The sequence below is a fragment of the Labrus mixtus genome, chromosome 2 (genome assembly GCF_963584025.1).
Source record: "Labrus mixtus chromosome 2, fLabMix1.1, whole genome shotgun sequence".
NCBI classification, from domain to species: Eukaryota; Metazoa; Chordata; class Actinopteri; order Labriformes; family Labridae; genus Labrus; species Labrus mixtus.
The window spans coordinates 4757050-4777449 of NC_083613.1; the positions used below are offsets into that span (position 1 = coordinate 4757050).

Here is a 20400-nt window from a genome sequence, read left to right on the forward strand (position 1 = left end):
AAATGCATGTTTTATCTGTCCATTTAGGATTAGGTTTATTAACTACACTGACAACAATGACATGTGCATTTTAACTACCATTAATACATTTTTAAATCAAAATTATATTTCTCCATTGTTATCAGAAAAAATAACATATTTTCTTGTTGATTTGTCTGGTATGAAATCATTTTCATACAAGATCGCACAGAGGAGTTGGACACACAAACTTCACAGAACTGAAGCTGATTTCTAAACGGGGTAAGACACAGACTGGTTGCCTCAGAATTCTATTTACCTCAAAGAATGGCAGGAAAACTTTAAAATCTCCAATGAAGTGTCCCGAGTAAATATGAGCTCCTGAAAAACTCAAAGTGAGTGCTCCTGCCTTGTATAGAATAGCTTTGAATTCTCCCTTTAAGTGCACAGGTTTAATATAAGCTGTTCTATAGTAGGTATTCAATATTTTGGACTATTTTCATATTATTTTGAGTTCACTATGTTCAAGATGTCTTTCACTGCCCTCTTCTGGGAATAACTTTCATTGATATACAGTGATGCAGCACTTTGAACAAGAAGGCAGTCGCACACACAGTGTTGCTGAATAATATTATAAAGTTTATGAGACTTCATATCTGGTTGTTCTGGACGAGTCCTGCTCACAAAGTCATGTCCTGTGGGGCAGCAGCCAAACTGTACTGACGCCTTCCAAACTAACTGTACCTTCTACAAATGATAACAAAATAATGCTATCAATATCAAATACATCTTTCTCAGCCAGAAGTGAACGTCATTCCCCTTTTGAACACAAAGGATTTCATTTTCAATGAGAGCTGTAAATCTCACTGCAGATTATCATTCATCCAGCATGACAGATGACATGTGGTTTCCTTTGGTTACACAATAGAAGTTAGGTCATATGGATTGATTTCACGTGTGCCTGCTTTTTACAGGTTGTCACTGCAAATCTGTGTTGTCGTGTAAGAGATAGAGCACAGTATTCGACTGTCATGACTGATTTAATCGACGCGGGGACTTGGGAGTGCAACAGAAAATTAAGAATAATGAAGAAAACTTGAGCCTGGCCAAGTTGGTTTCTTGATTGTCAGGCCTGAGGTTTCATATAAATAGCACTGGAAACATTCCAGCAAGAATGGAAAAAGTGGTCAGGGCTCTAGGCAACTGGTTTAACTGTGCATTTGTTTTTTTTAACCCTTTGGAGTAAAACGCTTAGGCTAATAAAATTAAATAAAAATAAGAAAGGACGAAGTGGGACTAAGAGAAGCTTTACATATTTTAACCAGAATTTCAGATTTATCTTTCAAACAAATTTGTTTCTACTTGAAAGATAAGAAACAAAAACCCATTTTATAGCTATCAAACTCAAATGACAGTCCACACACAGAGGCCTGAAAGCTGCCCTGAAGCGTGGCCTGTCTGACTTGTAGAGCGAGCTCTGGTCATGGAGTTACCAAACATGATGCATTCCCAACCTCTTAGAGGCACTAACAAAAGAAGAAAAAAAAACACAAGGGGGAAGAAGGAGAGAGGAAGGAGTGGGGGGGCAACAAATTAAATCCAGCTAAATTGTTTTTCCATAGCCAGTGGGCTTGGCAAAGGGCTCTCACAAACACACACAAGATGTGAGATAAGTTGTAGAGAAGACAAACCCAGAGCTTCAGAAGTAAGAGAATGTCTGGAATTTAACCCACTTTCCCATGTCCGACTGACACTGTGCCCACCCCCACTGCCCTGCCCCTCAGGGCACACCACAGCCATACTGGTGTGAAACACACAGGTGACTCCATACAGAAACATTCAACATTCCTCATTGCTGTGATCAACTGCAGCCCTCTCAGTTGTTTGGACCAGTACATCAATAATCCCTGGGAAGCCCCACCAGCCTCCCTTCGCCTCTCTTTACTGTACAGCCTGTCTGGCATTGGGATCACAATGCAGTCATTGCAGAGGAGAGCTGCAGTTCTTTTACCCCAATTTGATGCTGCACTTAGGCTAGCAAGCTAGCAGACATATTTGGGTCATGTCTTTCCTCACTGAGAGCTGCCCAGTCCAGGCTACAGCGGCTCCTCGCCCTCTGTGTGGAGAAACCTCGGCTCAGCAGCATTACAGAGAGAGAGAGAGAGAGAGAGAGAGAGAGAGAGAGAGAGAGAGAGAGAGAGAGAGAGAGAGAGAGAAAAATGGGATGTGGGATAAGGTATGTTGGACAGAATTAGCTTGCTGAACTAAAAACAAAAGCAACAGAGCTAAAGTCAGGACAGCATAGACACAGTCCAGGTGGGGACACTGGAAGGGGAAATAAGGACAGTCATCAGACTGAATAAAACAGAGAAAAACGCACAAATCACTTTTTTTTTTTTCTACTGACATTTTTATAAAATTGCAACAAAATGTACATTCAGATTTGTCAGCTGACAGCAGGACAGTGTGATATACTCAAAAACATCTATAAATAGTGGGAGTATTTTGTGAGGCAGAACTCCATCCATCCACACTGGTGTCAGAGTCCAATGACAGTGAACACAGCTGGCTCCTCTCCATGTAATTGAGACAAACTGACTTGTAGTCACTAAACAAAAAGGTGCTCGATCCTAGGTGTAAGAATCGACTCGAGCAAAGAGGTTTGGCATCATCGCTCCCTGCAGTCAGAACGATCATGTTCTCAGTGTGAGTGTGGTGGAGCATGAAAACAAGGAACAGACTGGAAACTGAGATCACAATAAGCATGGTTTTGAAAACCTCCAAGCATCCAAAAGGATGGGCCAATGTGACAGTTGGATCAACAGGTGAGCAGGCAGACGAGCAGCCACAGCGTGACAAGGTGAACAGGCGTTTTACGACAAAAAGAAACATCGATTATATATGACAACCGGTTAGAAGCTCAGTTCATTTGTTTCAATCAGGAGAGACTGAAGCAATAAAGATCTGGAATCTACTCCAAAATCCAAGATGGCGACTGTCAAATTTTGTGAATTAGCGTTGGCTATGTTCCCTTTTTTATGAAGTCTTTGGTCTACAGATAGCATTTTGTAAACAAAGACTTAAAGGCTTTATATGTGATTTTTTGATCCAGCAGATGTCGCCCTTGAGCACCAGCATGAAACCAAAACAACTCGTGCTGCATTGTTGTGTTAGCATGCTAATGCTAGTGATCTTTATTACGCTCGTATCTTCACACTGCATGTAAATTTACCTGAAATGAGCGTGATCTAGAAACACAGTTAAGCAGTGAGTACAGTATGTTATTCTTCTTTTCTCTAGTCCCTCAATTAAACAACTTTTATACGTGAGGGGAGGAGTCAGCCGGCCGTCCAGGCGATGTAAACAAAGTGAAGATAGGACTCTGAAAACTCTGAAAACATCACAGACAGTGGGACTCGGGTGTTACACCCATTGTAGACAGTCATGACTCACAGAGTTATTTTCAGAGGATATACTTGATTTATATTATATTTAAGTGTGAAAAATCACATAGAAAGCCTTTAAGACCAAAGGGATGAGGTGGTGTCTGCAGGTATGTTCAGATAACTAATTAACCATTAACTTAACTGGCATTGGCATACCACTTTTCTAAAAGTGGATGTTTGTCTGTTTATTAGAAATCTAAGGGGCGACAAAAGTTGATCCAATGAACAGGAAAAGGAGACATTAGCAAGAAAGCTAACATGGCTGATAGTTCAGAGCTGAGGCTTTGACTGTATATTCAGATATTATTTATTTTAGAGCAAAAATCAACTGAATTGGAACACATTTTCTAACTCGATGTTGACTTTTAGGGAAGAGGGAAACAAGGAGCTGAATGAAGATGACTGGCCTGTGCTCTTTAGCAGTTTAAGTTTAGTTTAAGCTTCATGGTAAAAGTCTATTTTTTTCAGGTATTGTTACCTTTAAAGCCAGACTTTAACCATGTTTCTGTAACAATCGTGAAGTGGCAGTGGTGTAATAAATATGGCAAGGCGGTTACATTATCACTATCCTGATGATCTTGTGCCTGTGCTGTAAGCCAAGGACTTGGAGCTGAGTTATGCTTCAGGGCCAGTGCCATGCCTCTAAGCAGAGATTAACTGGAAACAGCAGCTGAGATCAGAAAGAGAAATACAGAGCCAGATGGAGGTGGAAACATGAAAAGATAGTGAGACATCACAGCAAGCCAAACTACAGTGCTGTGGACGTCCATTCCATCCCATATCACCCATGCTCCCTTCATGTGCACCCCTGTGACCCATCTATACACATAAAAACAGGCATAGCTCATAGTAAGACCGATGTGACTCTGAGGGATTGAGCCATGGACACAAGCAAGGCGTCGGTGTTCTTCAGAATCCTGATGAGTCCTGATGATCCCCTAACAGGAAAAGGGGGGTCAGTCCCAGATCAGGTGTGAGGGTCACAGAGGATTCAGGCCTTCCTGAGGAAACTTTGTTCACCGGTATGTCCTCAATACAACATCTGCATGAGAGAGAAAGAGAAGAAGCATCACAACTGGTGTCTATATTTTCTCATTTGTGAATTAATGTGGACGGTTTTAATGCATTACTAATCTGAAAAGGTGCCACAATACTTCTATAAAGGGCGATTTAGATCAACAGATAGAAAGTGAAGTTCCAAAACTTAAATAAGAAGTTTATTGGTGGAACAAATGCCCAAACAAAAATATCACTTTAGGATTTATCAACTATAAAAAGGCACCACAATGTGAGAGCAGACATATAAAACATTCAAATGGAAGTTAAATCCACTCTCTGACAGGTCGTTAAGAGTTGCTTTTTTAAAAAAAAGGACAATATGGGCTTGACATTGCTAGAAGTGGCTTGATGTGAATAAGCAATATTATTTTTTTGCAGTTTGGAACATTATGGACGTAAAAAGGGAGAGAACCAGAGAGGATAATGGAGGCCTGTCACAAGTGAGTCATTATGATGAAGGCACACAAGTGCTCATGTTTAAGTCATGTAAAAAGCTCACCTCGGGAACACCAATTCTGCCTTTAAAATATTCAGCGAGCAAGTCTCTTGTCTGACATCTCTGTTTTTTTTCTAAATTTCTCTCTCCCACCTCTCCTCCCAAAAAAACAGAATTGCTGTGTGTGCACTCCTCTGCTGCACACCCAGAGACACACAAAAAAACAAACAACTCGACTTCTGTGAATTTTTTTTTTTCTCCTGCTTCTTTGCTGTTCTCATTTCCCCTCTTCCTCCCATCTCCCTCACTCTGGCTCTCTGTCAGACAAAAAGGGCCTTATGTAATGAGGTGCTCGTGCTTCCATGTCTAGGGGCACATATTTACCCAACATGCATTTCAGGATTACCGCACAGGCCCCCCCTGCTGTAGGAGAGACAAGATAGGACTACAGGCTTACAAGGTCTCACATGGGACAGGGTGATTGTGTGTGTGTGTGTGTGTGTGTGTGTGTGTGTGTGTGTGTGTGTGTGTGTGTGTGTGTGTGTGTGTGTGTGTGTGTGTGTGTGTGTGTGTGTGTGTGTGTGTGTGTGTGTGTGTGTGTGTGTACAAAACTGTACCAAAAAAGTAAAGTATCAGAATCAACTTTAGATGATAATACTGCAGTCAGCCATTCTTTTATCTGCAGGTAAATAACCGTACAAATGCGTCAAAACATGAAAGAGAGGAACAAGAACTATGGGCGCTTTTAAAGTGTCGTTGCAGTGCTTGTTTGACGGCCTATCCGTTAATGTGCGTGTCTGCCTCTGAGTTCACACCGGGAGAGGAGCGGTGCCACAGGAGCCAGCAGTCGCAGCCTCAGCAGGGAGAGCAGAAGGGACATGCAGAGGGGGGCTGACTCAATGCCTCCCCATCTCTATTCTCCCACAAATCCTCTTGTTTTTGCACTGGTAAACAAATACTGAAGGCAAATAAGAGCAGCCCTGACCTCTCCTTTCTCCTGCCCCTCCTCGTCTCTGCAATACGAACCACAGAATGAGAAACAAACAGGTCCGTCTCTCACCAGCGTTGCCGAGTTTCGCTGCAGTGTCAACAACAACAAACTGGGCCGGCACAGACAGAAGGAGGAGGAGAATTCAGAGATGCTGAGGTGAATATCAACACTCCAGTTTTTTTTTTCTGCCTGCTCCACACAGCTACCAAACTCATTACAATCATATAACAAATGGGGAGAGAACTATTTTGGTTGCAGCTGGCCATGCTGACAATGCAAAATAAAAAAAGTCCTGCAAAGAGGACGTTCTTTCCATTTATTTTCATTTTCAGTTGTCTCATACTCAAACTGTCTTTAACCAGAAAAACTGTGATATATACTATACATGGTTTTCTGGGATCTGCACAAGCAATTGAGCACATCTTGGTGTCATTTGTCTGATTATTGTCAATGACTCTGTAGAGCCTTAGCTAAAAGATTATGCAAGTCAATAAACAATAACAGCAGAAAAAACTGAAGTTGTGTTGTAAATTTTAATGTAGTTTTGGTAGAGAAATGTGAAAGTTGTAGAAATGTACAGATTATGTGGTTTATGTTCATAACTCTATACACAAACTGTCCTCAGAGGCCCTGTAACACTGTCTGAAGTTAAAATGCTAAGTGAGAAGTTATGGAAGGGGGCCTGCAACAGTCAAACCGTAACTCTCCTGGTAGCTTTTTTAGCTCCAAACAGTGTTCCAGGGATCCATTTTTCTTTGAATAAAGTTTGTGTAATTATTTCAGAAAATATAGCATAGAATTGTTTCACTTCTCCAACTTTCATATTTCACTACCAAATCTACATAGTGCAAAAATGATAAATGTTGAATTTTTGAATTTCTCCTTAAAGATACAAACTGCACTGATTAAAAACATTTGAATCTGAATGAGGAAACATTAACTAATTATTTATTTATGTTATTTAAAAACTTTTTTTTTTTCAGATTGCAGGATATGTGCAAAGCATTCAATATAATTAACAAAAGAGGTCAAATTTTTACTTTGATATTTGAACTCTTCGTTTCATCTATTGTCTTGTATATCTTATCTGGGAAACACTGGACGTTTACTCATCACATTTTTAAATGAATCGAACGGGACATTATCCCATTTTGTGTTCAAGTAACTTCAACCAACACACAGTGTGAAGACACATCGTTGTGTTATTTTGTGCAACTGTGTGAGAAAGATATTGTATTTGAAATAACCAGTTAAAACCACAAAGTCATACAATTAAAAAAAAAAAAAGGATATGTTTGACAGGCAGAGCAGCAACTATCTCTCTTTTCAAAGGAGTTCAATGTTCAATGGAGACTTAAAAAGAGATGTAAAAGGGGCGCTGGTGGCGCGCCCCATGTATGGAGGCTGTTGCCTCAAGCGGGTGGCCCGGGTTCACATCCCACCTGTGGCTTCCTTCCCTCATGTCATTCCCCACTCTCTCTCTCCCCAATTTCCGACTCTATCCACTGTCCTATCTCTCCATTAAAAGGCACAAAAAGCCCAAAAATAAATCTTAAAAAAAAAGTAAAAGTAAACCATCCAATCAGGGGTGCTTGTTCTTGCCACTGATAGGCCAGTCTGACAAAAGCATGTAAAGGTTTCCCTTTTTTGTTAAGAGTAAAACATTTAAATTAAAACATGCATTAAGTTTGTTCAGGACCTGTAGACTCCTCTTGTGTATGTCCTTTATGTGAGTTTTTTTATGTTAGTGAATGTCTCCCTCACCGTGCCGTCCTAGGGTTCCCTCTCTGACGACACATCACCCTCAGCTCCACTACTGGCGTTGGGGTCCTGTCGGGAGCGTTGGGCGCCCTTCTCCCTGCTCGACTCCGAGGGGCCTTTGGAGCGTGTCTTCTCTTTCCTCTGCTGCTGCTTCTCCTGCTTCGACAGCTGTGGAAACACAAGGAACAGGAAAATCTATTTTAGGAACTGTTTTATCATCTCACTGCTCAGTTTATGTGAACCTTCACATGTCAGAAACATTTTCTGATGGGACAAGTGTTTTGAATAATTAAGACATGAGCTTTAGAGTTTCTCTTTTAGCGACAACTGGAGAGAAAAAGGAGTTAAAGGGACACGTGACTGCTGGTCTAATCTAGCTCGTCTTTATCTATTTTCTTCAGCAACTGCTTTTCCAAGAGAACATAGCTGATTGTGATGCATACAGCTGTGAGTTTTATGGGTTATCTCTGCCTTACTGTGGGTCTGAATACTGAGCAGTCAGAAACATACATCTCAGTTGTTACAGTATTTGTGAAGAAGAACAGGAAATGCTTCAATTAAAGGTTTGATGTCCGTTTTCCCGCCATTAAAATACAAACTTATTTAAGCCCAGAAGAAGTTCCGAACTCATTTTAAAGGGGACTTTTAAAGATCCAAATGAGTAAAACTCCCCCCTAATGTCTTCTGAGCGAGGTTTTAAGAAGAGATTTTAAACATCTAACTTTCTTTAGCTTTCTCTCCTCAGGCAGGTTGTTTCAAGGTCCTGATGTCTAAGGGATGATCTTCTAATGATTTTTAGATTCAAGCCTCAACTTTGGAATGACCAGAAAAGACCTATACCCAAATGCAACACCCTTTGTAATGGGCAGCGTCCAGTTGGTTAAAGATATGTTGAAAAAACTGTGCCCACCACACTTCATCTTCCTGCTGAATCACATGGATTTAAATATTTGAGCGTCAGACACTAAATAAATAAAACCAAAGACTCTCTTCTTCCAAACTTTAATTTGAATTGTTAACTTCCAAATCATGAATAATTCATGTTTTTTTGAAAAAATATTTATGACTTGAAAGAAACTCTAAGGGGCTTTAAATATGAAATTATACCAAGGGTGTGACTTTTTTTTTCAATCTGTGCTTCTTTCTTTAAGTCAAGTTTACTTGGAAACTGGAAACTTATCAGTCGGCTTCAATGGGAACGTGAACATGCTGCATCATGAACTAGCTGCTCAGTATGAATACCAACATGAGCATCGAAATAAGTTTGATAAAAAAATCAAAAAGAAGCCAATCAGTGCTGCAGACCAGAACCCCACATCAAAATGTTTCTAGTTGCTTCTTTTCTCTCTTCGTTTGGAGCTATTCTGGGCTGTCATATGATCACTTCAATGAGTCTATTGTTGTGACTGCATGCACTGCCTCTCACACACACACTCCACAAATATCTCTTCCCAGTGCCACTCAGCACAACTCAGTCACTGCTCCCAATCAAATCTGCCCCTCTTCTTCCCTCCATTGTCCATAAAATATCACAAAAGTCATGAGAAAGTAGGCAATGCTACCCATCATCATGAAGAAGGCCCGTTAACACAGATGCTAAAACTTTTAGGGCTGCTGGGTAAATATTTATGAACAAAATGTAGCCTGAAAAATCCAACACATTGCATAAGACATTACATTATTCAGAGAGCACAAGAAAATAAAGTGTTATTCCCATTTGAACTCATTTATTTGCCTTTGTAATACACCAAGGCAACTGTCTTTGTTGAGGATATAACATTGAGAAGAAAGGAGAGATACATTTGAACATTTTATTTTTGCACACAAAAAAGCAACGAACTGTTGGAGCTGCCCAAACTCTGAGTCCAAACCCGACAAAAACATGACTCTGCATGAGCAAACAAAACACAATTTCTGTATTTGTTGGTTTCAGCTCAGTGCCCACAACAGCATGCACAAACAGTCAGGTGAACAAATAGAAAAACTCAGGACCTCTCTGCTATATACCCCTCAGAACACATCCACACATGATGGTTTTTCTTTGCTCTGGATAACACCATTGTTTGCTGGCTGCTTGACCCTGCAGCAGACTAAATCTCTGATTCATGGAAAGAAAGGGACAGTGTCTGTTGGCCGTTGCTTCATTTCTCCGCTGTGCCAAGCTTAGCCCATTGGATGGCCTTTTATCCCTCATGTTCGGCCTTGGCTTCAGCTCCTCGGCCTCCAGAGCAAACATCCCAAACAGACAAGATTAAAATTCTGAGGGCCGCTTAATATCCCTCCCTTTGGGATAGAGAGCCAAACCCACTAAGGGGAGAGCAGCCAAAGTCGGCCCTCAGCCAAAGCATAAGGACTTTGGATAGGTTTCATGGAAGTGACCAGAATCAACTGAGTTGACAGATCAAGATGTATGAAGTTCTTTCAAACAGCTGAACTGAGGGGGCTGAGAGGAGGTGTATTTCTGCTACTGAGAGGCTGAAAGTGTTCACTTACTTTAGAAAGTGTTTGCTCATTTGGGACTCAGTGCATCAGTTGTTTAAAGCTACTGACTTTTAGCTATTGAATAAAAAGCAGTTCACAAATGTTGGCTCATTTAGAGATACACATTAAAAAAGAGTTTATTATTAATTCAAAAGAATAATAATGTAAAGTTAAACAATGACTGCCTCGTGTTCAGGTTGTAAGCCTCTACTCAAACAGTCCATGTACAGTCACAGCCTAACTGTGACCATGATGGAGGATCTGTTTGTCAAATGAAAATATTTGAACAGCATTAGTGGGCTCAACATTAAACAGAGAGTTTGCCGAGCAATCTTTCACAGGAGGGACTGAGCGAGGAGAGACTGTCCTCTAACTGATCACAGATGGTGTTGTCGTCTTGGACAAATAATGAAATGAAGATAAATAAAGAGGTGATCATATTCCCTCGAGGTGTAGGAGAGAAGTCATGTTCAGGAGACAAATGTCCCCGACCTTTGACAACTCAAATCTAATCATTTCATCGATGGGTCCGACTGAAATCTGAAGCTTTCCTCACATGTTGTGTTAAAAGAGACATTATTATGTCACAGTGAAGTTGTTCTTTTCAGTTAAAAAAAGGCCTGCCATTATCATCTCATACTATTAAGACAGCCTTGTGAAATGGTGATGTGAAAGCAGATTACCTCTTGAATTATGGCACAAAGAGTTTTGGGGGATATAAAAAAAAAAAAAACGACCCAAAAATCTATTTAATTCAACCTAGCATTAGTGCCAGAGTTTAAACTAGTCCCTTCAGCTGATTTGCTGTCCACCACTCTAGTAACACAGAAATATGTAACAACTTTTTTTACTAGGAATAGCAGAGACATCTTTTGCCCTAAGAGGAAATATCTAAATGGCTTTGGTGGTGCCATGACTTGTTCCTTTCATGCTATCAAGAGGTTGTCAGTCATTTTGTTTTTGATCTCCATTTTTCTTTGTTTAAAAAAGTCTTCACGTGCATGGAAACATATTTATTTTCTGATATCACATTAATGCAGGGAGGGTCTTGTTGCTATAGTTTCTTCAAAGAAATATAAACTCATTTTATCAACAGCTTTTAATTTAAGCTAAAAAAGACAAACTTTGAAAATATTAAATGCTGTAAACACACAATCCAACCCTACGAGGGAGTAACCCCTGAAATAGTAAAACTCTGGTACTTTGTTTAAATGAGGAAGTCACAGATTAAGTGGTCCACTTATTTTGGCCTGTACCAAAAAGTCCTGGTTGCCAACCCATCACCAGATCATACGATGGCGATTCATCATCAAATAATCAAATACTACTTAAATAAACTGACCGGAGAAGAGCATGAGCATGCTGAGAGCAGAGACACAGAGACAGGTACAGCAGAGGGCTATAAGGGCAGCACTGCTAAACATGTGACTACCCGTTACAACACACATACCGACGGACAGCAGACTAAGCGGCCATTGTGTGCGTCTCTTAGCATCGCCATGGGGGCAGTGGCTGAGTGACAACTTAGTGAATCATCCCCAATTCACAAGGTTATGGAAGAGGTGGCAATGGCAGACGTAGATTCTGGCAAGGACTTTATTTTTCAACTGCAATGCCAATAATGGTCTACATATCCATCTTAACAACCAAATCTAAGAGATCTTTACGATTCATAATAATACATTTGATTTATGGTTTGTTCCATAAAGTTATTTGCAGTGATAAACAAACTACAAATTCAAGAAGTACGTCTCTGAACAGACAAAGTTCCTCACTCATATTGTTAAGATTGATTAAAAAAAAAAACTCTTTAGAGCGAGCAGTACAGTGACAAGAGGCAATATTGCCACCTAGTGGTTTAAAGTAGAAGTGAAGCTTCTCCTTGAGAGGTTGAATAAGGCCTAATACTTGAATGTAAGTAGGATAAATAGATGCAGTTCAAAGTTATTACCGTGGCAGGGTAAAATAAGAACCTTTGAATACATATTACTGCAGTAAAAAAAGGTCGACCCCAGACAAACCATTTTCATTTCAAATTGGTTAACTAGCTTTCTACGTCCACTGATGTTACACGATGAAGACTCTTCTGATGTTTTAAAAAAACTCCAGTGAAGAGTTAGTGAGTGGACGATTGATCATCTTTGTTTGGTTAAAGCGTTCACGCTCTAACATACCTGTTTGGGGTCAGTGGGACCGGAAGGTGACGACAGTTCCACAGTGACAGGTCCGTCGTTTTGAATGGTGACCTGCATGTAGGCCCCAAACTCCCCATCTAGAAAAATATAAGACAAAACAAGACAAGGTTTAGATGAATGAATGAGAACAGTAAAACATCAGATAAGTTTCTGTCTTTACAGTACATCTCTAATGAGACCACATCCTAATATTTATAACATGGAACCTTGAGACATTGGGGACAAAACATAAAGGGACAGTAGGAGGACAGGAAGTTTAAACTTAAATGTTCTCCTTTTGTCCACTGGGTCCGGGAGATTAATGGCACCATCTGCACAATAAAGTTGTGGACCGCAATGGAAAAGAGCCACGTCATCATATTTCCTCTCTGGAGGGGGGAGGGGGGGGACTAATTAGGGAGCCTTATGCCTCCCTTGCTGGGACAAGGTGTTCTCCACACCTGCTCCCCGGTGGGCTGACCTGATTCACTGCCACCATCACCGCAACGGCTTCACAGCACCAATAATCCTCACCTCTCTTACCCATAAGAGCCACAACCTTACACTGAGATAAATACAGGCAGTTAGGAAGCGGGTGGGGACCGAGCACGGATTCAGGCATTTAAGTGGGTGGTGATAACAGGGACCCTCGACACTTTTGTATTTAATGAGCTCTGAAACAAGAAGCTGTGTACAACCCCGCGGTTTTAACCATGTTGTCCCCTGATCTCTTGGGACTGTGTTGAAGCGGTACCCTCGTTTTGACCTCCGCACTTTTCATAATAACCCTTAAAGTCTTCATATGCGATTTTTGATCCAGCAGATGTCGCCCTTGAGCACCAGCATGAAACCAAAACAACTGGCGCTGCATTGTTGTGTTAGCATGCTAATGCTAGCGATCTTTATTATGCTCGTATCTTCACACTGCATGTAAATCTACCTGAAATGAGCGTGATCTAGAAACACAGTTAAGCAGTGAGTACAGTATGTTATTCTTCTTTTCTCTCGTCCCTCAATTAAACAACTATTATACACGAGGGGAGGAGTCAGCCGGCCGTCCTGGCGATGTAAACAAAGTGAAGATAGGACTCTGAAAACATCACAGACAGTGGGACTCGGGTGTTACACCCATTGTAGACAGTCATGACTCACAGAGTTATTTTCAGAGGATATACTTGATTTATATTACATTTAAGTGTGAAAAATCAAATATAAAGACTTTAAAGATCTTTTTTTTTTATATATAAAATTTTAAAAATCCATCATAATGCCATTAATTATAAGTTTCAACTTCTCACTATCTGACCCAGGGCTGACAGAAGAAATGTTCCTGAAAAACTTGACTTTTGTTGATCATTTGTCTGCCAGTAATCATCTTGTTAACGATGAACAATGGAGGGTCATTTTGTGACTCAGCTTGTGAAGTTTGAATATTACAAAATGTGAGCAGCTCTAGAAAAAAAGGGCATAAATTCCATGTTTTACAATCTGTTCTCTAAGGCCTAACAGCAGCATCAATACATTGCTATAGGACTGAAAAGGTGGGCAGTAGAGATGGCTATGTCATCAGTTTCCCCACCTTTAATGAGCTCCGGCTTGTAAGAGCTCCTCATGTTCTCCACGATGCTGTTGTAGAAGGGCTGGGCCAGCTCTGCAGGCATGGCTGAGTGGAAGTCTGGCTTGTTGCCCTTCAGTATACACTGCAGTGTGAACTGGCTCACACAGAGCACCTCAAAGTCCCGGTCCATGACACTTTTGCTCCACGCTCGCCCATTCTCGTCTTCGAACAGCCGCAGGTTCAGGATCTTTCGTACTCTGGAAACACACAAGAAAAAAAACTGTCACATAGCACAAAAAGTGTCAATCCTTCTGGGAAAAGATTGGCAATGTGTAAGTGTAATGCAGATAATGCGGAACAATTTTAAAGCATAGTACTAGTTTGTAGTTCTCAATTCTCAATGAAGGGAATATCTGCTATTCATCGCAGGACATGAAAATAAACCTGGGTAGGTATGTTGTTGCAGACAACATTGTCAGGTAGTGATGTAACTTTGCTTCTGTTTATTCATTTTTGTTTCAATGTTTTTGTGTTAACAACTAATAAGTACAGAAGTTTGAGTATTGCTCTGGTAATTTGATTCAGCAGACATCTTTAAATCTCATATCTTCATAGATATATCATTATTCTTAAGTAAAATCCTTTTTGTGAAATCACAAAATAAGTTGCAATACTCCACAGAAGGCCACAAGACTCTACTGACAAAAACAGCACAGTCATTTAAACCAATAAATCAACAGATTTTCTGCTGCTTCAGTGTCATTAGTTTATTTCACTTATGTAACTTTGTTTTTTTAAAGGCTAGCAAGTGAGCTTAACAAAACATGTGTAATACACAAGTACATACAGAAACAAATAAACAGATCAAGGTATCAGTAGGTTTAATAACCATTTCTGTCATGTTAAGTTATCTTTTGGAGCAATTCTAAGCTTTTTATATTTCGGTAGTCAAACCCTATAATAGATCAAATTCTAAAAATACCAGAGTTGTCTTTTGACAGGAGTTTTTAAAGTTAAAAATAACTGTGTGCTCTTTCATTGAAAAACAACACTATTTTTAGCATCTCTGTACTGAATTCTTGCAAGAAGCTTTAGTACATTTGCATTTATGTGAAGACAATTATTTAGTTATTTGTTCTAAATGTATCAGTGTAGTCCGGCTCAAAACTATGGAAGCGATTAGTGATCAAAATTCAAATGATAAAGCTAATTTGAAAATTCAAATGCATTAAAAGAAATGCTTTTTAATTTTAATTTTACGTTTGCCTTCATGAGAGCTGGAGTCTGACGTCACTTTCCTGCGTCGTCCACTTTGCCAATTCGTTTTCGAGTTGGTTTGAATTATGATCACTTTTTAGCACGGCAAGTTTGAAAACGAAAAGCCAAAGACCTTTTAGTTTTCATTTGAATGATGTCATACAATATGCATACATAGAGAGTAAAAGTATAACGCAAACTGGATGACTGAATATTCATTTTAAATATAGGTCAAATAATGCACCTATAATCTGAAAATTAAAACATGTTTCTGTTACTGTATTTTCATTTTAAAATGAGCTTTTTCATTTGAATTATGGTACAAATGAAAAAGCAAATGCAATTTTCTTCATTTTAATTCAGTCAAAGAATATGCATTTTTGAAGTTGAAAACTAAAATTCAAATTAGATAAATTAGTCATCATTTTATTTTTGAGTCAAATAATACACCCATATTCTGAAAGTTAAAAAGCATTTCTGTTAATGCATTTGCATTTTCAAATTAGCTTTATCATTTGAATTCTGATCACTAATTGCTTCCATACAAAACACAGCCTAGTTCTTCTTAAACAGATGTGTACAGATGTGTCTTAAAATCCAGGTGTTTTCTCTTCCTCACTCACAGGTAGTCAGCATCTTTCTGGGTGTCCTCTACTGATATCCCCAGCAGCACACACAGTCCTCGTCCAATTGAACTCACTTGTTCTTCTCCCACTGCAAGAAAACAAGAAAACATTTGAAAGAGTGAGTGCGCTGGTTATTGAAGAGACACAGAGCCAGGGAGTGCTAAAGCTAATCCAGCTAGGTTAGCTAAAATGCATTGTCAGCACCAGTAATGAATGAAGGCTAGCTGTTAGCCGCGGTGCTGCAGAGACTCTAAAAGGTGTCACAGAAAAGCTAAAGTCAGTTTAGGTTCAAGCAGCCACTCACCTGTCACTGTCGCCTTGGTGACCCTCTGAATGATAGCTTTCATTTTTGTGGTTGTGTCGGGGGGAGCACGCTGTCTCTACTTCCGGGTACTATGTTGTCGCCCTCTAGCGGCTGAAAACATACAAGCACCCTTCTTCTGTTTTTTTCATCTTTTTATTTTGGATGTTGGCAGAAAACGCATTCAAAGCATTACCACCACCTATTGGACTGGAGGGTGGACCAAGAAATAAAACAATACAAATAATAGCCAAAGAATTATAGCAACAACAAAAAAAGGAAAAAATGCTTATTCTGATCAAAAAAAAGTGTTTTTAACTGAACAGAATTTCAGATAATTTAAATTTTTTGGCAGTGGCCCACAAAAAATCCCTTTGAAATCTTATGCAAGTACATCCTTCTTGAGACCTTTAAAAGACCCCACTGTAGCCTAGAACATAGTTATTGTCAATATCTTTCTTGAATGATTTATGATGGATTAGTCAATTGATGTAGTTTTTAGTAATTAATATCATCAATATACATGTGAAAATGTTGATTCTCAAGATTGATTGGTTCTTACTGTACTTTATTTATGTTTCACAAATAGCTCCATCAAAGTTTATTTTATAACTGAAATCAGGGGAATTGTGATGCACATGCATATTATTGTCAAAAAGTGTTGGCCTTTGATAAGACTACATGATAGAAAGCTGACAAGATAATTACTTTAAACCCTTTGATCATTTTAAACATTTCTAATAGGCCATAAGCATAAATAGAGAACACTAGACAAGAGATGCCTGCCTGTAGTTTCCTTTACCACTCATCAAAATGTCTTCACACAATTTCATTTATTCATATTTCATCATAAAGTTGTTATCCTGAGTCCAGCGTCTACCATCGGCTATTTGATGCAGCTATTTGTCATCGCCGTCATCGCCTCCAGTCCCAGGTTCAGCTCTGTGAGATGAGAAGAGGCGGCAGAGCCACATGTTGTACGGGACAAAGTCTTTCTTATAGACGGCGACAGTGTGGGTGTGAGCTGTCGTGTGGGTGACTTTATTTACATCTTCTGGCTCTTGAACCTCTTCTTTGTCGTCTGGCCCTAATGTGGAGGAAGTAATGACAAAAATATAATTAAATAAATTAATATTTTTTAATTAAATAATTAATATTACAAATATCAAACCAAGCAGAAATACATCTCAAATCTACATAAATGTGAGGGCTAATGATAGTAATCGGAACATTATATAATATACCAAATGCAAAAAAACATAAATATTAGATCCTTCTTTAAAGGTTTCCCCTGTACTGTTACATCAACCTGAAATAACTACTGTAATAAAACAATCAAAAATGTCATCACTTATATTATTACAGTTCATCATTTAAATAATGCACGAGCAGACTTTCAATGTTGTAGCTTTTAGTACATGCATACCTTTAAATGCATATTCATGCTCTAGCTCAAATATTTAAACTTTAACCCTTATTTAATTAGATTACTAAAAATGTATTCTTACATGACATATGTTGTACTGATAAATAACTAACATAGAGGCCTGGCATTTAGAGCAGAGTTGTGTTTAAGATGATCGTTTGATGCTGCAGAATGCAATACTACCTTTTTCTAATCCGTACAGACCTTTGGTCCCACAATGGCGTCTTACCTTGTTCATATTGCATACATGCCTTTCATATATTTTATGTAACATGGATTTATTCTGTTAAGCTATCCTGTCCATAAAGTGAATGAAACAGCTGCTCTAACTTGTTATGTCTTTTTGGATATGGATTATATTTATCAGTATATTTATACAAAGTCACACCTTCTTATTAGAGTAGTCTTTAATATGTGATTTGTATGCTGACCTCGCAGTCATAATTAATCTAAATAAATCTGAAGTACTTTAATTCCATAGATTTTCATCATTAGCTCAAGACAGTAATGTAGTTTGAATTCAACAGAAGGAGGTAGTTCAACAGCTGCATTTGATAAGTGATTTAAGGAGTTAATTACCTTATTTTAACTAAAGGTTCTACATGTTAGGGGATAAAAGAAGATGAATGAAAGACTCTTATTTTCATTTGAACACAGCCCTCGTTTTGATGCCTGGTTGTTACCTGGTTAACAGAGTACTCATGCATGGTGCAACGCAAACATTGTAGAAGAGTAAATGCTCTTGAACAGTCAGACAGACGTATGGCTTGTGAATCGAGGATCTGTTTATTTCTCTTGGAGCAGTTCTTTTATATCATCCTGTTATGGGCAATCATCACACTGGGCAGTAACAACATGTGTGCTATATAAAGACCATGTCCTAGAAGTTTCCTGGCCGGACAAACTGCTCTATTACCAGGAGAGGGTATGTGTGTACGTGTATCAGAACATGACCGTATGACCTGGCTAAATTCAGAGGTCAGATAACTATTGGTTTGTGTCTGTTGCTGTTCAGATTGTGTGTTTCTGTTATGATTCAACCTTTCAAACTACAACATCTGGTTTCTGAAGGATGATAAAGTGACGATAGGATTCATTAATGACTTGTAACAGGCAGATATACAAAATATACAAAAACACACTCCTTAAAAGAAATGTCCATGTGTACCTTTATATTATGCATTACATCACAGGGTGCTATCAGTCATACAAAACACTGTGTCAATATATGGTTACAGTCTTATTATTTACAGTCTATTGTTACAGTCTTATTATTTACAGTCTATTGTTACAGTCTTATTATTTACAGTCTATTGTTACAGTCTTAATATTTACAGTCTATTGTTACAGTCTTATTATTTACAGTCTTAATATTTACAGTCTATTGTTACAGTCTTATTATTTACAGTCTTAATATTTACAGTCTATTGTTACAGTCTTATTATTTACAGTCTATGGTTACAGTCTTATTATTTACAGTCTATGGTTACAGTCTTATTATTTACAGTCTATTGTTACAGTCTTATTATTTACAGTCTTAATATTTACAGTCTATTGTTACAGTCTTAATATTTACAGTCTATTGTTACAGTCTTATTATTTACAGTCTATGGTTACAGTCTTATTATTTACAGTCTATGGTTACAGTCTTATTATTAACAGTCATGTGTTGCAGTGTATTCCCTCTTACCTGTAGGAGCATTAAACTTTCCTGTGTAGTTGTTGAAGATTAATGAGCCTAACAAGGTCCAAGCACCGAAAGCATAAAGTGCAGCCGCTCTTTTGTTCCACTGAGTAACATCTTTAAACGGCATTGCTGCTCTTTGTTTATCACTTAATGAAAAAAATATTCGTGAAGCATCGATTACTTCTCCTTCCAGGCCGCAGACATGACAGTCGACCCGGAAGTACACGCAAAGGAAAACATTTCCGGAGCGTGTTTTTTTATTTTTTTTGTTAAAAGGCTATGTTTAATTTTTTAAACAGATACCGTACTTCGGAAAAAAAGGTGCAAAAGACACGGACACTTAGTTATGGAAGCCCATTTCCGCCAGTTAAAAAAATTAAATGAAAACTTGGCTTTATTGAGATTTTTTTCCCATATTAAGTCATAATTATGAGATAATAAAGTCATAATTATGAGATAATAAAGTCATAATTATGACCCTTATACATTAAATGCTGATGGGCATGTGCTTCATAAAGGTCAAGAAACATATATTTAATGTATTTTTTTAATAATTATATTCCTGTTTCCTGTTTTTCTTGAGCTGTTGTAATGAAAAAAATTCCCCCATGGGGGATCAATAAAGTTTATCTTTATCTTTATCTTTAATGTATGGAAACCCATTTCCGCCAGTTAAAAAAAAAAAATTAAAACTTGGCTTTGTTGAGATTTTTTTTGCCCATATTAAGTCGAAATTATGAGATAAAAAGTCAAAATTACGAGCAGTGCACTTACTGATTTTGACATTGATTTGACCGATTTTCAGCAGCATTCATTGGACGATACTATCACAGTCGGGGAACTGTATGAAAAGACAAAGTAACCTCTCTTATGTTTCTATTTAACAACCAAGAAGCAAGACATACAGCTGGAGGAGGAAGATTGTGATGCAACCACAGAAGGTGAAAACACACATGTTAGATCTGATAACCATCACAGCTCTCCAGCTGAAGCAACAGATGTGGAGATAAATACCCCAGATATCATTTTCGTTGGAAACAGCACAGTATTTACAGATGCAAGAACTGAGAGTGTGTCCCTTCTCTACACCACGGTTGACCCAACTGATTTACGTAGTTTCCCTGAACATGAAACATTACTTAATTTGGATGTCTTAGAGGAAAGTGACATTGTAACTTTCCCCACACAAAGCGTCTATGTAAGTGAGTCTTGATGATACATTGCCTCAGGAACCACCTT

The 20400-nt window shown here is 38.7% G+C and overlaps 2 protein-coding genes across 2 annotated transcripts; both read right to left on the bottom strand.

Annotated features, from left to right (window-relative positions):
- Nucleotides 1-3681: 3681 nt before the first annotated feature.
- Nucleotides 3682-16183, bottom strand: dtd1 (D-aminoacyl-tRNA deacylase 1). The gene is made up of 6 exons (XM_061048259.1): nt 16052-16183; nt 15745-15835; nt 13886-14121; nt 12307-12404; nt 7655-7819; nt 3682-4446 (listed from the first exon to the last, which is right to left on the bottom strand). The coding sequence occupies exons 1-5, from the start codon at nt 16092-16094 to the stop codon at nt 7664-7666; spliced, it is 624 nt and encodes a 207-aa protein (XP_060904242.1). The 5' UTR covers nt 16095-16183; the 3' UTR covers nt 3682-4446; nt 7655-7663.
- A 412-nt stretch (nt 16184-16595) lies between these two features.
- On the bottom strand, nt 16596-19379 carry LOC132982037 (small integral membrane protein 26-like). The gene is made up of 2 exons (XM_061048271.1): nt 19165-19379; nt 16596-17135 (listed from the first exon to the last, which is right to left on the bottom strand). Exons 1-2 carry the CDS (start codon nt 19286-19288, stop codon nt 16948-16950), a joined length of 312 nt encoding a protein of 103 aa, XP_060904254.1. The 5' UTR covers nt 19289-19379; the 3' UTR covers nt 16596-16947.
- Nucleotides 19380-20400: the final 1021 nt, after the last annotated feature.

What these genes read in the sequence shown, in the direction of transcription:
- LOC132982037 (XM_061048271.1), bottom strand. Translation starts at nt 19,288, where the DNA reads ATGCCGTTTAAAGATGTTACTCAGTGGAACAAAAGAGCGGCTGCACTT. An exon ending in AAAGTTTAATGCTCCTACAG is followed by an intron (nt 17,136 to 19,164) that starts GTAAGAGGGAAT and finishes CCTCCACATTAG; the next exon opens with GGCCAGACGACAAAGAAGAG.
- dtd1 (XM_061048259.1), bottom strand. Translation starts at nt 16,094, where the DNA reads ATGAAAGCTATCATTCAGAGGGTCACCAAGGCGACAGTGACAG. An exon ending in CACCAAGGCGACAGTGACAG is followed by an intron (nt 15,836 to 16,051) that starts GTGAGTGGCTGC and finishes GTTTTCTTGCAG; the next exon opens with TGGGAGAAGAACAAGTGAGT. An exon ending in GTCCCACTGACCCCAAACAG is followed by an intron (nt 7,820 to 12,306) that starts GTATGTTAGAGC and finishes GTGTTTCCACAG; the next exon opens with CTGTCGAAGCAGGAGAAGCA.